We start from the raw sequence: 14179 nt of genomic DNA, 5'->3' as shown, positions 1-14179 counted from the left end.
GGAGGACAGAAGGAAAAGGGGGGACATGATCGAAACATTTAACTATGTTAAAGGGTTAAATAAGGTCCAGGAGGGAAGTGTTTTTAATAGGAAAGTGAACACAAGAACAAGGGGACACAATCTGAAGTTAGTTGGGGGAAAGATCAAAAGCAACATGAGAAAATATTATTTTACTAAAGAGTAGTAGATCCTTGGAACAAACTTCCAGCAGATGTGGTAGATAAATCCACAGTAACTGAATTTAAACATGCCTGGGATAAACATACTGTATATCCATTGTAAGATAAAATACAGGAAATAGTATAAGGGCAGACTAGATGGACCATGAGGTCTTTTTCTGCCGTCAATCTTCTATGTTTCTAAAAATGGAAGCATTAAAAACCATTAAAAAACCTTTATTTTTTTCTTCCACTTTATCGAATCTTCTAATATTGCTCAAGCAAACCATACATTTTCAATAGGTTGCTCCAGATTTGCTGACTAATTCTGCTGAGAACAAAAACTATTGCTTCAGTTTTCCCTCGCCATAAACCGCACTGGCAATGCCTTAGACTTTGATTTGTAATCGGTGCATCACTTGGAGCTTGACACTCATCCTGAATCGTAAACTTCCCCTTTTAAAAATTATATTACAGTTAAATGTTTAAAACTGATACATAATAAGTTCAATATCTTATGCTGAAATATGTCTATTGTTCTGTATCGCCCTTACTTTTTGTATCCCTATTTCCCCCCCCCTTTTTTTTCTTTTTCTTCTTTTCTTAAAAAAAATAAATAAACTATTTTTTTTAAAAATAAATAAATAAAAATTGTATTTTCATTTTATATAATCAGCATGCTCGATAACTTCTGAACGTGGGGTCAAATAATTGGTTTGTTTGCTAAATTTCATCCTCTACATAGATTTCAGACATTTTAATAAATATATATAAGAATTAAAACTCTTTTCCTGACACTTTCATTTTCTTACATTCATGAGAAAAGCTGAAGCACAAATACTTAATGTGTGTGTAAAAGGAATGGAAGGCAAGGCAGGGTGCAGAGATTAGCGTGGGGAGACTGACTTCTGAGTAAACAACAGATTATCTCTGGGACCGCCTTCTGCTGCACAAATCCCAGCGACCAGTTAGGTCCCACAGAGTTGGCCTTCTCCGGGTCCAATCGACTAAACAATGTCATTTGGCGGGACCCAGGGGAAGAGCTTTCTCTGTGGCGGCCCCGACCCTCTGGAACCAGCTCCCCCCAGAGATCAGAATTGCCCCCACCCTCCTCGCCTTTCGTAAGCTCCTTAAAACCCACCTCTGTCGTCAGGCATGAGGGAACTGAGATATTCCCTTCCCCCTAGGCCTATACAATTTATGCATGGTATGTTTGTGTGTATGTTGGGTTTTTAAATTAGGGTCTTTGAAATTATTTTAAATATTAGATTTGTTATATGTTGTTTTACTATTGTTGTTAGCCACCCCGAGTCTACGGAGATGGGCGGCATACAAATCTAATAAATAAATAAATGAATAAATAAATAAGCAAGCAAGCAAGCAAATAAACAAACAAACAAACAAACAAACTGTTCCTCTCTGTATTGATGGGGGAAGAGAGAGAGAGAGAGAGAAGGCGGCATTTTGGTAAATTATTTTATGCTTTTCCTGTTTCACTGGATTTATATTAACTATCCTCTAAAGCAGTGTTTCCCAACCTTGGCCACTTCAAGATATTTGGACTTCAACTCCCAGAATCCCCCAGCCAGCGAAGGATGGCTGGGGAGTTCTGGGAGTTGAAGTCCAGATATCCTCAAGTGGCCAAGGTTGGGAAACATTGCTCTAAAGAATTCTTAGTTCCGAGTAAACCAACTGTTCAATTTGAAATCCTAGGCCAGTCCGTGATGGCGAACCTTTTTTTCCTTGGGTGCCGAAAGAGCATGGGCAAGCGCTATCGCGCATGCGCGAGTGCCCACATCCATAATTCAATGCCCCGTCCCCTGGAGGCTCTCTGGAGGCTGGAAACAGCTTGTTTCCCAACTTCTGGTGGGCCCAGTAGTCTAGTGTTTCACTCTCTCCAGGCACCAAAGGCTTCTCTGAAGCTGAGGGAGGGTAAAAACGGTCTCTCCCAGCCCCCTGGAGGAAGCCAAAAATGCCCTCCCACAGCCTCTGTGAGCCAAAAATCAGATGTCTGGCACACACATGCTAGGGCAACAGCAGATATGACTTTGTGTGCCACCTGTGGCACCCGTGCCATAGATTCGCCATCACTGTCCTAGGCGATTATTTCAATCCTAGCATTGAATATAGTGAGAATTACTTCTGAGTAAAGTGTCCTGTCCCCATAACCCCTAGTAGTCTGTTCTCCAGTTGAACAAAAAGGATATCACGCTAGGATATCACTTCCTCTCTCCTTTTGCTGGATTTGTATTGGTATTGGGGAGAAGAGTAGGCCCTTCTAGCTGATGGGTGGGGGCTAACTATCGGGAGAAGCGGAACCCTCTTTCTGTGAAACATCCGTGTTGAAAGGTGTGGGATGCAGGTGCCAGTGACCTATCACCCAGGGCAAATGGGTGGAGGCGTGCCACCTGAGAAGTCGGGGGGATAATCACCCAAGGAGAATGAAGAGTCAAATATGAAAAGTCCCATTCCATCAGCAAAGATCAATGATGGCGAACCTATGGCAAGCAGGTAATGACATGTGTGTGGCATAAATGTCCATAATCCCATAGTCCCTGAAGATGCAATTTCCCCCTCCATCTCCTTCACAAAGAGCAAAGGGAAATATATTGTTGGGATAGAAGTCCCTTTAGTGCGCTCCTTGTCAATCAATGCCCTATCACTTGCAAATTACAGTCTAAATTTCTCCCTTGGACTGACTTGCTTTTCCTTGCTAGCAGCTGGAACTGAAAGAGGTAACAGTTTCTTACAGAACTAGGAGAATGGGAAAAAAAGAGAAGAGGCAGTGTGAGAATTCAGGCAAGCTGTCTGAATAAATCAATTAAGCAACTAAAAACTGAGGATTACTTCGAAAAGAAGGCAATAACTGTAATCCACAGGGTAAAGCATTTTAAAAAGTTGCTTTTGAAAGCAAGTTTCCCCTAAAGTCTTGTTCTCTAGAGAATGACTCTGGAAACTTTCCTTAAAAACTGTGTTTAAGGTTGAAATGAAGCAGTGATTCATAACTTAATGGATCCTAAATAGGCTTTGGCCCAAAGCAATATTTTTTTTAAACTAAATCAGCTCAGGATATTGAAGCTCTCCTTTGCTTTCCTTTCCACATAAGCATCAATGTCCCACGAACACTTGAGGCTAGGGGGAAAACCTCCAAATTATAGCTGCTCTAATTCCCAGTTAAACACAATCACTATACAGTAACTTTAACTGCAAAGGCTAAGAGAAAAACGGGAAGAAACATTTTAAAAAATGGAATGGTTGACTAGAAAGAAGAAAAGATCAGAAAGCAGAATGTTTCATTTTGTGCTTCAGAATACAATTGGAAGTATATACAGTGATCCCCCGAGTTTCACGATCTCGATCTTTGCGAAAGGCTATATCGTGATTTTTCCACCCGATGACGTCACTCCCTTCCTTTCTCATCTTTCTTTCTCTCTCTCTTTCTCTATCTTGCTTCTTCCTCTCTCTCTTCCTCTCTTCCTCCCTCTCTCATCTCTTTCTTTCCTTCTCTCTCTTTCTCTATCTCTCCCCCTCTTGCTGGCGGGCGGCGGGCGGGCGGGCGCATCAGCGAGGAGCCGGGGTTTCCCCTTTGCGTGGGCGGCGGGGAAACCCTGATCTTTGTCTGCTCGCTGCTGCTTTCTTTCCTTCTCTCTCTTTCTCTATCTCTCCCCCTCTTGCTCTCGAGCGGCAAGCGAAGCGGCCGGCCGGGCGGCCGAACGGGCAAGCGATCTTGGGGTTTCCCCTTTGCCTGGGCGGCGGGAAGACCGAGGGAAGGTTCCTTCGGCCGCCCAACAGCTGATCTGCTCCGCAGCGCGGCAGCAGCGAGGAGCCGAAGATGGGGTTTCCCCGTTGCCTGGGCAACGGGAAAACCCCATCTTCGGCTCCTCGCTGCTGCCGCGCTGCGGAGCAGATCAGCTGTTGGGCGGCCGAAGGAACCTTCCCTCGGTCTTCCCCGCCGCCCACACGCAAACTCCATCTGCGCATGTGCGGCCATGGAAAAAGGGGCGCGCATGCGCAGATGGTGTTTTTACTTCCGCACCACTACATCCCGAAAAATTGATTATTGCGAGGGGTCTTGGAACGGAACCCTCGCGATAATCGGGGGATCACTGTACTACAATATGAAATCAGTATTTTACATTAAAACAGACCTATAGAAATTTCTATATGCTTGATACATAAAAAGTCCACTTTAAAAGATACAGCATTCAGTACCAAGGATCTTACTGCTATTCATTTTCAAGGTTATTATAATTCAGTACTGATCTGCAATGAGAAATCTTGACACAAAATTCACTATGAGCGCAAACTTTTCATAGAAATATGTAAAGATAAGGAAGATAAAGTTATGACATCCTTTTTCAGCCTGTTTCAGTGGGCAGTAAATAGTATCACTCCCAATGGTCAAAATTACAACTCAAGCCAGAACTGGGAAAATATCTGGACTACAAATCGTGCCTATCTTCCATTTAATGATCATTTGAAGTTATGAGACCCCTAAAGAGAAGGGACATATGACTGGTCCTGGCATTTACAACTGTCTCAGTGTCCCCATAGTCACACAATCAAAATTTAGGCAGTTGGCAACTGTATTTGCAACCTTCCCAGGAGGCTTTTGATAAGCAAAGGAGGGAGATGTTCTGCTCATAATGATTTGCTTAATGGCCGTTGCAAAAAAGTTGTAAAATCAGGTGCAATTTCACTTAATGACTGTATCATGTCCGGTCCCAATTTTGATCCTGAGTCAAGGACGACATGTATATCCTTGAAAGTGGAGGTCACAAAGATGTTAGGTTTGCTAACTAAAGAGAAAGGGGATCTTAAAATTTTGCTGAAACCTGTCTGGGAATAATCCCTGTTTGTACTTTTCTAGTAGAGACATCTGAACATTTGGCAAGGCTTTCAATGTTTAGGAAATTGCTGGGGACAAATATGTCTAGAGTGGAAAAACAGGGAGTGCTGAATTAATTTGTGACATAAAATAATCTGAACTACCATAAATACCTATCCCACAAACACATATACTTATATGCAGAGATAACAAGTTAGAATAACCTTAAACTCAAATTGAAATACAGTTGGATGATCAAAAATCATGAAGAAAAGCAACACAATGACTTGGGGTTACAAAGTAAAGATCCACAGGATTTTTTTAGATGAAGCATTCAACCATCTAATTGGACTCAACCATCTAATTGGTGAATGAGGACAATAGGTTCTTTATATTGTTTAAGAAATATATTGGAGATTTTAGACTGTTAAACTTCACCATGTTTTTTAAGGTGCAGAGATTTTTAGAATGATATCCTCTCAAATCTTATGGACCATAAAATCTGTATATATGCAATATTTATTAACAACTTACCTTCCTAAGAACTGAACTTCCCCTCTATGATGATGGGGAATTGACTTGTATCTCCCTGTATCTCCTTCTGGCCGAGTAACTAAGTAGCCGGCATAGTGAACCCTGGAGGAGAAAGGGAGCCATTAAACTGCTTTGAATTTAGTAGTTGACAATACTAATAATTTGAGTAAACATATCGACATTATTCATAAGCAAGCATCCCAACATATTTCCTTAATTAGCTTATTTATACACTTTTTCATAGTGGTGTGGCAGACTGCTATTATATGCCAGTTAAAAAATGGAATAAGCTGTTTGTTTAGTGATAACCATGAAGGTATGGCACAGCTGTAATGAATATTGTTATGTACTTTTATAAGCAAGCATCCCAACATATTTCCTTAATTAGCTTATTTATACACTTTTTCATAGTGGTGTGGCAGCCTGCTGTTATATGCCAGTTAAAAAATGGAATAAGCTGTTTGTTTAGTGATAACCATGAAGGTATGGCACAGCTGTAATGAATATTGTTATGTACTTTTATAAGCAAGCATCCCAACATATTTCCTTAATTAGCTTATTTATACACTTTTTCATAGTGGTGTGGCAGCCTGTTGTTATATGCCAGTTAAAAAATGGAATAAGCTGTTTATTTACTGATAACCATGAAGGTATGGCACAGCTGTAATGAATATTGTTATGTACTTTTATAAACAGCTTATCTAATACAGAAAATTACTTATACCTAGCAAATAAAGAATACTTCATGGGTCAACTTAAATTATAATGATTTATTAAACTTATATGCCACCTATCTTGCCTAGGCAGTTTACAATCAATAAAAGCAACAATATGAAATGTTAAAACAATAAATGGTAGCAGTAAATTGATTTAAAATTAACAATGATGGGAAGGAAGGCTAATTTTGTATCAGTGATAATGACATGGCTGGGGAGATGGGCATTCCCCAGGAGTTTCCAACCTTTCGGACCTCAGGGACCACTACGTTCATAGCTTTAAATCCCACGGACCACCAGTATGGATTTTTAAAAAGATAGTGTTTAGTGCAATATAAAAAATGCAAATAACTTGTCTGCGGGCCATCAAAATTTTCTTGTGGACCACTCCTGGTCTAGATGTTATCTTGTAAGAGTGGCAGCTGCCAAAACAGGGCTGAATAGCATAAAAAATAATGGGGAAGACTTTCAGACAGTTGGTATTACTAAGATTAGTATATACTGTATTGCAAGATGTAACCAAGGTTGCAAAATTTCTGAAAAAACCTGACAGGGTCACTCCTTTTCAATTTTATATTGCAATGCTTTCTGTTTACACGTCTTGTGGAATTTGAAATTAAATCATGAAACCTCGTCAACTGGAATTTACATGCAAACCACCCTCTCTTATTTCCTGCATGCAACGTACCTGTTCCAAAAGTCGTCATCCTCTCCACCCCAGCCCCAGAATCCGTTTGCAAAACCGTTGATTTTGTTGAACTGTTTCACTGTCAATCCACTCACTCCACCAAAAAATTCAGTGTATGGAAGGCTAGATACATGAAAATAAAAAACGTCAGTCCAGTTTGAAAGGATTACAGTCCTTAGTGGTCACAGCAAATAGGTGGTTGTAGCTTGTCTCAATTAGTTTTAGTTACAGTAGTATCTGCTTCTAATTAATTTTCTATTTTTAGCATTAAACTCACTAGGGAATTACACTTTACTTACATATACATGTACTTATCCAACTTTGTAGCAAAATGTCTTGGCATCTGTCCACATCCATAATAGTTATGATCATTCTCAGGTATATGGTCCACATCGTGAAAGATCAAACAGTCCCAGTCCAAGTCCTTCATAGCTTCCCGAAAGCCAACATTAAAGAGCATAGCACGATTAAAGGGCTGATTACCTGCCTAGAAGAAAAGCCCAGTATATTTATTAAAAAGATAACATTTACTTTCATATACAACCTTAGTTCCAATACCTGAAGTGGATTAATAGGTTCATTTAGTTGTTTCATATCTTACAGTATGTTAAGTTTTCTTTTTCAAAGACACAAAGATTTTTCTTTTAATTTTTGCCTAAGAAATTTTTGTTTCGTTAGACATGTCTGACATACCTGCAGATAGACATATGTGGGCTTGTAGAATCACCCTAAAGCCTAACTACAAATATTAAAAAAGACGCATTGTTGCCAGGATAATTCTTGGAAAATAGCAGTTACTGCCTAGAAAAACAGCGATATCATGCCCATCTAGATATCTAGGCTGAATTTCATTAACACTTAAATATAAATGCAATGCAAAATTTATATATCCCATGATAGCCCAACCTAGTCTGTAGAAGGAGCTGCAACACCTTTTGATACAGGTATAAGGATCCCACTTCTTAAATGGATCTTACACAGATGTATTATAGGCACACACACATGCACACAAACCAGCATGCAAACACTCTTAAGGGTTTCATCAAGGAGAAGTATGGCAATTCAAATCTGTTTGGGCAACTTTGTACATAGTTGAGTTATGTTTGGGCACGATGATGATGTCCATCATTGAGGTATATTGAGTCAATTGAAGCTATAAGTCTACCAAAGTTTTGATTTAGATAGCCATAGGTTTAACTACAACAAACAAAAAAGCACACACACCCTCTTGGAAGTTTTCCATCACTTCAAATTTGAAACAACAGTCTGAACATTTGATATATAATATTTGCTGAGCAAAAACTCTACGAGTATAATCTTTCTTACAGGGTTTTTATATCCTTGGTAGCAGAGTTGTTAGAATGCAGTACTGCAGGCAAACTCTGCTCACAGTCTGGAATTCAATCCGGTCAGGCTCAAAGCTGACCTTCCATCTTCCAAGGTTGGTAAAATGAGAACCCAGATTGTTAGGGGCAATATGCTGACATCTATAAACTATTGAGCGTGTGCTGTAAAACACTTTGGGGCGGTATAAATCTAGGCGGCATTGCTATCAACATTTCTCCATCACTAGAGAAGGAATTAGCATAACTGTTAAAAAATTTATTTTATAAAACAGTTCCTTGAAGATGCTTTGTATAGCAATATGGCCTCCTTGCTTCTACAAATGCAATCCATACATCATTTCATTTCTTTCTTGAAGCCTCCTCCAGCAGTTCCAGTAACTGGAAGAATATTTTACATTTGCATGGGTAGAGGTTTCTGGCTAGGGAAACAGTCAGCCAAGACTTCAGAATGACATGAGTTCCCCCATTAAAAAAAAAAAAACTTCAGTATTTGATTTGATGAGAAAATGTTATCAAAACAAACTAGACTTCACAAATCTAGAAATTAACCTTGAAAACAAACAGTAAATGCAAACTTACTTGTTCAATGACATAAAATGCAAATTGCAAACGTTGGCGTTGCAGCATTGGAATAAGATGCTTAAAGAGAAGCGGCAAATGTTCAAAACGATTGCGGAATGGGATAAGAATAGCCACCTACAAGGAAAGAGATCATGAGCTCTTCTAAGATCTTGCAAGCAACCTAAGCCAGTGATGTTCAACCTTTTTTGAGCCGCGGCACATTTTTTACATTTACAAAACCATGTGGTACATTGAGGGGGGGGGGGTGGCTAAAAAAAGTTTGGACAAAAAAATTCTCTCTCTCTCTCTTCCTCCCTTTCGCTCTATTTCTCTCTCCCTCTTCTTTTCTCTCTCCATCCCTCTTTCTTTCTCTCTTCCTTCTTTCCTCTTTGCTCTTTCTCTCTCCCTCCCTCCCTCCCTCTATGTCTTTCTCTCTCCCACCTTCCCTCCCTCTTTCTCTCTCTCTCTTGCTTTCTTTCTCTCTTGCTTTCTTTCTCTCTTGTTCTCTTTCTCTCTATTGCTTTCTTTCTCTCTTGCTTGCTTTCTCTTTCTCTCTTGCTTTCTCTCTCTCTCTTTCTCTCTTGTTTTCTTTTTCTCTTGCTTGCTTTCTCTCTCTCTTGCTCTTTCTTTCTCTCTTTCTCTCTCTCTTTCTTTCTCTCTTGTTTTCTTTCTCTCTCTGAGCTTCGCGGCACACCTGACCATGTCTCGTGGCACACTAGTGTGCCACGGCACACTGGTTGAAAAACACTGACCTAAGCTATTAATATATTAATGGTTAAGCAAAGATGTAATATGGACATTATTTTTTGTATGTAAAATTCTTAAATACTTAAGAGTGGGAACTCGTTTGCCTAAATGTTTTTTTTCTTGCAAAATTCTTTGAACACATTACAGTAAAATTCAAATTAATTTATTTTAACCTAATGAGATTCCAGACACAAAGCGCATATGTATCAACCCTTCTGACTTAGAGGTTAAATGGGCTTATCATCTCAGTCCTTGTAAACAAACTTCATTGCCTGCTAATGCTAAATATTAGATTATAATTAATAAAATTTAAAGCTGTGGCTTCAGGTTGGTTGTTGAACTTGCCTTACATTAAAATATCATGCTGAACTCCAGTTCTTCAAGACAGATTCCTAATTTTATTCTTAATATTCCTAGGATCAGTTCTTGAAGAGAGATTTACAAAGTGGAGAAATGAGTAGGGTTGGAAAGTCTGCTTGCAACTTGTGTGTGATATTAGCTGAGTAATTAAATGTTTGCAAGAAACAACTAAGCTCAGAAAGCACTAAGAACTCTACAGTACAAATATTCTCTTCTATTACATTATAACAGCTACCAAAATAAAAAACCCTGAATTACAGGGCCAGCAGCTTATATAAAAACATTTCAAAAGAAAAACATGGTTTTTATGTTGCACATAACAAACTCAGGATTTGAGATGGTATAGCGTTATTATTTTCAACATTCCCTTTTTGTAACTTACTTTCCAGCGAGGCAAGCAGTCACTAGGCTTCCAGTGGCCTCCTAATTTGATGGTAGGGTCTTGAGCAAAAAACTGGTGGATCTCATCCATACTGATTTCACTCATATTTATATCAATTGGCCCCTCTGTGTATATAAATAGCAGAAAATGAGAAGCAGCAGGCACAGATCAAAAAAATACGTTTTACAATATCTCCTTACCATATTATGCATTTTGTTGTTATACTGTTATTGCTATCTTGCAATCAATTGTAATTTTCAGACTTAACTCCCCTCTTTTACTATTTTAATCAAAATTCTAAGCCAATAAATTTACCTAAACCTACAGATTATTAGGAGACACCATACCCTTGCAAATAAAATTTGAAGGGTTACTACCGTAGGTTGCTGTTGGTAGAAGAATTCAATGATATAAGAATTAGAAGCCTCTTACATTCAAGGAATACTTGGGTATTACAGATAGTCAACATCAGAGGTCTTCAAACTTGGCAACTTTAAGACTTTTGGACTTCAACTTCCAGAATGCTCCAGCCAGCATAGCTGGCTGGAGCATTCTACCAATTGAAGTCCACAAGTCTTAAAGTTGCCAAGTTTGGGGACCCCTGGTAAGAGGTGGGCTGCTAAGGTGAAATGGTGACGTGTGCTCACCCCCATGGCTCTGAGTGCTAGCAGAATCCAGTGCAATTCTGCTACTGCACATGGGCAGGTAGCGAAATTGTGCACGGACACACATGTGCGCCATGTGCGCACCTCCATGTCCATGCATGATTTTGCTATCTGCCCAGGTGCAGTAGCAGAATTGCACTGCTATGGGGGCGAGCACACGTCACCATTTCATCTTAGCAGCCCACCTCTGCCCCTGGTCTACATGTTACAATTGTAATGGAGGCTGCCTATTACAGTAATAAATCAATGCCATCGTGAAGCAAGGCACGTGCAATTGTCTTGCTCAACAATTGTTGGCCCGGCCTTTCCAGGAGCAGTCACTAGACGATTACACGGATCTTAAAAGAAAGAGACATGTGTAGAACGGGGCCAGAGGAAAAAATCTCAGATCCTAATGATCAGAACTTCTTTTCGCTGGCCCAGCATGCTGGCTGCCATGTGCTAGAAAGTTGAAAAGTCTCAGGGCAGCAAGAGGAGGCAGCGTGCTGCATGGAGAAGCAAAACACTCCAAACTTTGTTTCTCCATGCACTTGCTGCTGCCCAGAGAAATGAAGTGGCTTGCAACCTTTTGGGCTGGTTTCTCTGTTGGTTTTCTCACGAAGCCAGCACAGAAGATTGTAAAATGTGGTCATATGATTGTGCAGGGCTTGGTAATCTTTTGCAAGTATGAACTGTTTGCCAAGAGCCCAGATCATAATCATATGACCATGGAGGAGATGCAATGGTCATAACTTTGAGCATTGGTCAAAAGTCTCTTAGTTTAGAATAGAATAGAATTATTTATTAGCCAAGTGTGATTGGACATAACAAATCTGTCTCTGGTGCATAAGATCTCAGCTCATGCACTATTTAACACCATTGTAATTTTTTGAACAAATGGTTATTAAGTTGATGATTACTGTATGTACTCTATTACTTCATTTGGAAGAATAATCAAGTACAAGCTGTTACTTCCAGATGTAAAAAATGTAATAGCGTTGCACTCTTACTGTAGTGCAGAGTTTGAAGAAAGGAAGCACATAAAACAAATTTGTGTGCTTGGCTTTTCCAAACTTGCTGGAGAGCAATTGGAACATGATGGGTGACAATAATTTTGCTAGGCCTCATTATCCTTCACCGATATAATCATGCTCACCAACCAAGGCAGCTTATTCCCAAATTTAGAGCACAGAAACTCAGCAAAGACTACTGAAGCATGAACCTTTCAAGTATGTGCACTTATTATGCTTCATTGCATATACAGTACCAGCATTTAGAAACAGTAGACGGAACTCAACATTTTAGAATAATCCTGTTTAAGGTTGCAGCCCAGGGGTGGGCTGCTAGCCGGAACGCAAAACTGGGCTCGCCGACGTGGCTCATGAGTGCTTGCGGGGCCAGCGCGATTTTGCTTATGTACCTGTGGAGATAGCAAAATCGTGCATGGAGCCGCAGGTGCGCCCGTGTTTCGGTGTCAAAACACAGGCACACCTGTGACTCTGTGTGCAATTTTGCTATCTCCACAGGTGTAGAAGCAAAATCGCGGTGGCTCCACAAGCACTCATGAGCCGCCGCGGCAAGCCCAATTTAGCGTTCCGGCTAGAGCCTACTCCTGTTCAGGCCATATGATTCAAGCATTTCAGGTAGTCCTCAATGATGGTAACTGGGATTGGAATTTCTGTCACTAAGCCATGTGGCACCTAGAACAACAACACATAACAGTGCTATTCTTAAGTGCAAAGTCCCACGTGACATGTGTTCGGAAACTTCAGATCGTGCAGAAAGCAGGCGCGAGAGCAGTCGCAGGGCTTCCAAGATTCGCCCACGTTTCTTCAACACTCCGTGGCTTGCATTGGCTGTCGATCAGTTTCCGGTCACAATTCAAAGTGTTGGTCATGACCTTTAAAGCCCTACATGGCATTGGACCAGATTACCTCCGGAACCGCACGAATCCCAGCAACCGATAAGGTCCCACAAAGTTGGCCTTCTCCGGGTCCCGTTGACTAAACAATGTCATTTGGCGGGCCCCAGGGGAAGAGCCTTCTCTGTGGCGGCCCCGGCCCTCTGGAACCAACTCCCCCCAGATATCAGAGTTGCCCCCACCCTCCCTGTCTTTCGTAAACTACTCAAGACTCACTTATGCCGCCAGGCATGGGGGAGTTAAGATATTCCTTCCCCCTAGGCCATTACAATTTATGCATGGTATGTTTGTGTGTATGTTTGGTTTTATAATAAGGGTTTTTAGTTGTTTTATTAATTGGACTGTTACATGCTGTTTTTATCATTGTTGTTAGCCGCCCCGAGTCTACGGAGAGGGGCGGCATACAAATCCAATAAATAAATAAATAAATAAATAAATAAACAAACAAACAAACAAATAAATATATGTGCAGGTCTCCCCATTGACTTTGCTTGTAGAAAGCAACGAAGGAGGTTACAAATGGTGATCACATGACTGCAGAGACATTAATCATCATAAATAATGGGAGCCAGTCCTGTCTACCTCAATGCCTGAAATGTATGGCTTGAATCTTGACATAAATTTGAAGAGTCATTAACAAACAGACATTAAGCATAAACGACTTATATTACTTTAGGTGTTCCTGTATCACCTTTATGAATATCTAAGAAGGGGCTCCATGTGCCAGTGGAGAATAATAAAATGTTTTTTATGACTATAAACTACTTTTAAACATGATAGTAGTTCCAATTTATACATGATAAATAATGTGGTTAAGCGACTCTATTTCTCCACCATCTCCCAACTGAAAAAATATGGACATAAATGAACTAAGAAGATTTTATTAATAGATTATTAATTAATAAACAAAATAATGTCTGGATCATGTAAAACCACGAACGAATGCTTTGCTCAAGGCATATTCAATGGAATATCCTTATTGAATCTGTTTTGCTAAGCTATAGTAACTGCTCCCTCTTTCTATGAACAAAATAATTATCTTTCTTCACCTAGTTTCAATGGTTTATCCAACATTTCAATGGTTTATCCAACATTTCAAGAAGTGGCTTCTGTATAGTCTGGAGATGTTAGCTGAAGTCTTGATGCTTCAAGAAAGTAAGCAATGGTTTCTTCCATGATATAAACTTAGTTCAGCAATCTACTTATACATGAATAATTCTAGGTTGAACAAATTGAATTCAGATTCAATTAAAAATATAAAATTATATGGAGCAACACTGAAATAAATAACGTT

At 39.9% G+C, this 14179-nt stretch overlaps 1 protein-coding gene across 2 annotated transcripts in view; it reads right to left on the bottom strand.

Moving 5' to 3' along the window:
• B4GALT5 (beta-1,4-galactosyltransferase 5) overlaps positions 1–14179 on the bottom strand; it is a 110106-nt gene that overhangs the window by 1854 nt on the left and 94073 nt on the right. For both annotated transcript variants that reach the window (XM_070744638.1, XM_070744639.1), the window contains exons 4-8: positions 10321–10445; positions 8850–8966; positions 7224–7411; positions 6925–7047; positions 5521–5622 (exon numbers count right to left, since the gene is read on the bottom strand). In XM_070744638.1, coding sequence (XP_070600739.1) covers positions 5521–5622; positions 6925–7047; positions 7224–7411; positions 8850–8966; positions 10321–10445 — 655 coding nt within the window. The remainder of the gene's footprint in view (positions 1–5520; positions 5623–6924; positions 7048–7223; positions 7412–8849; positions 8967–10320; positions 10446–14179) is intronic.

Source organism: Erythrolamprus reginae, chromosome 3 (genome assembly GCF_031021105.1).
Source record: "Erythrolamprus reginae isolate rEryReg1 chromosome 3, rEryReg1.hap1, whole genome shotgun sequence".
NCBI lineage: Eukaryota > Metazoa > Chordata > Lepidosauria > Squamata > Dipsadidae > Erythrolamprus > Erythrolamprus reginae.
This window is presented reverse-complemented; position numbering and strand designations above follow the sequence as displayed.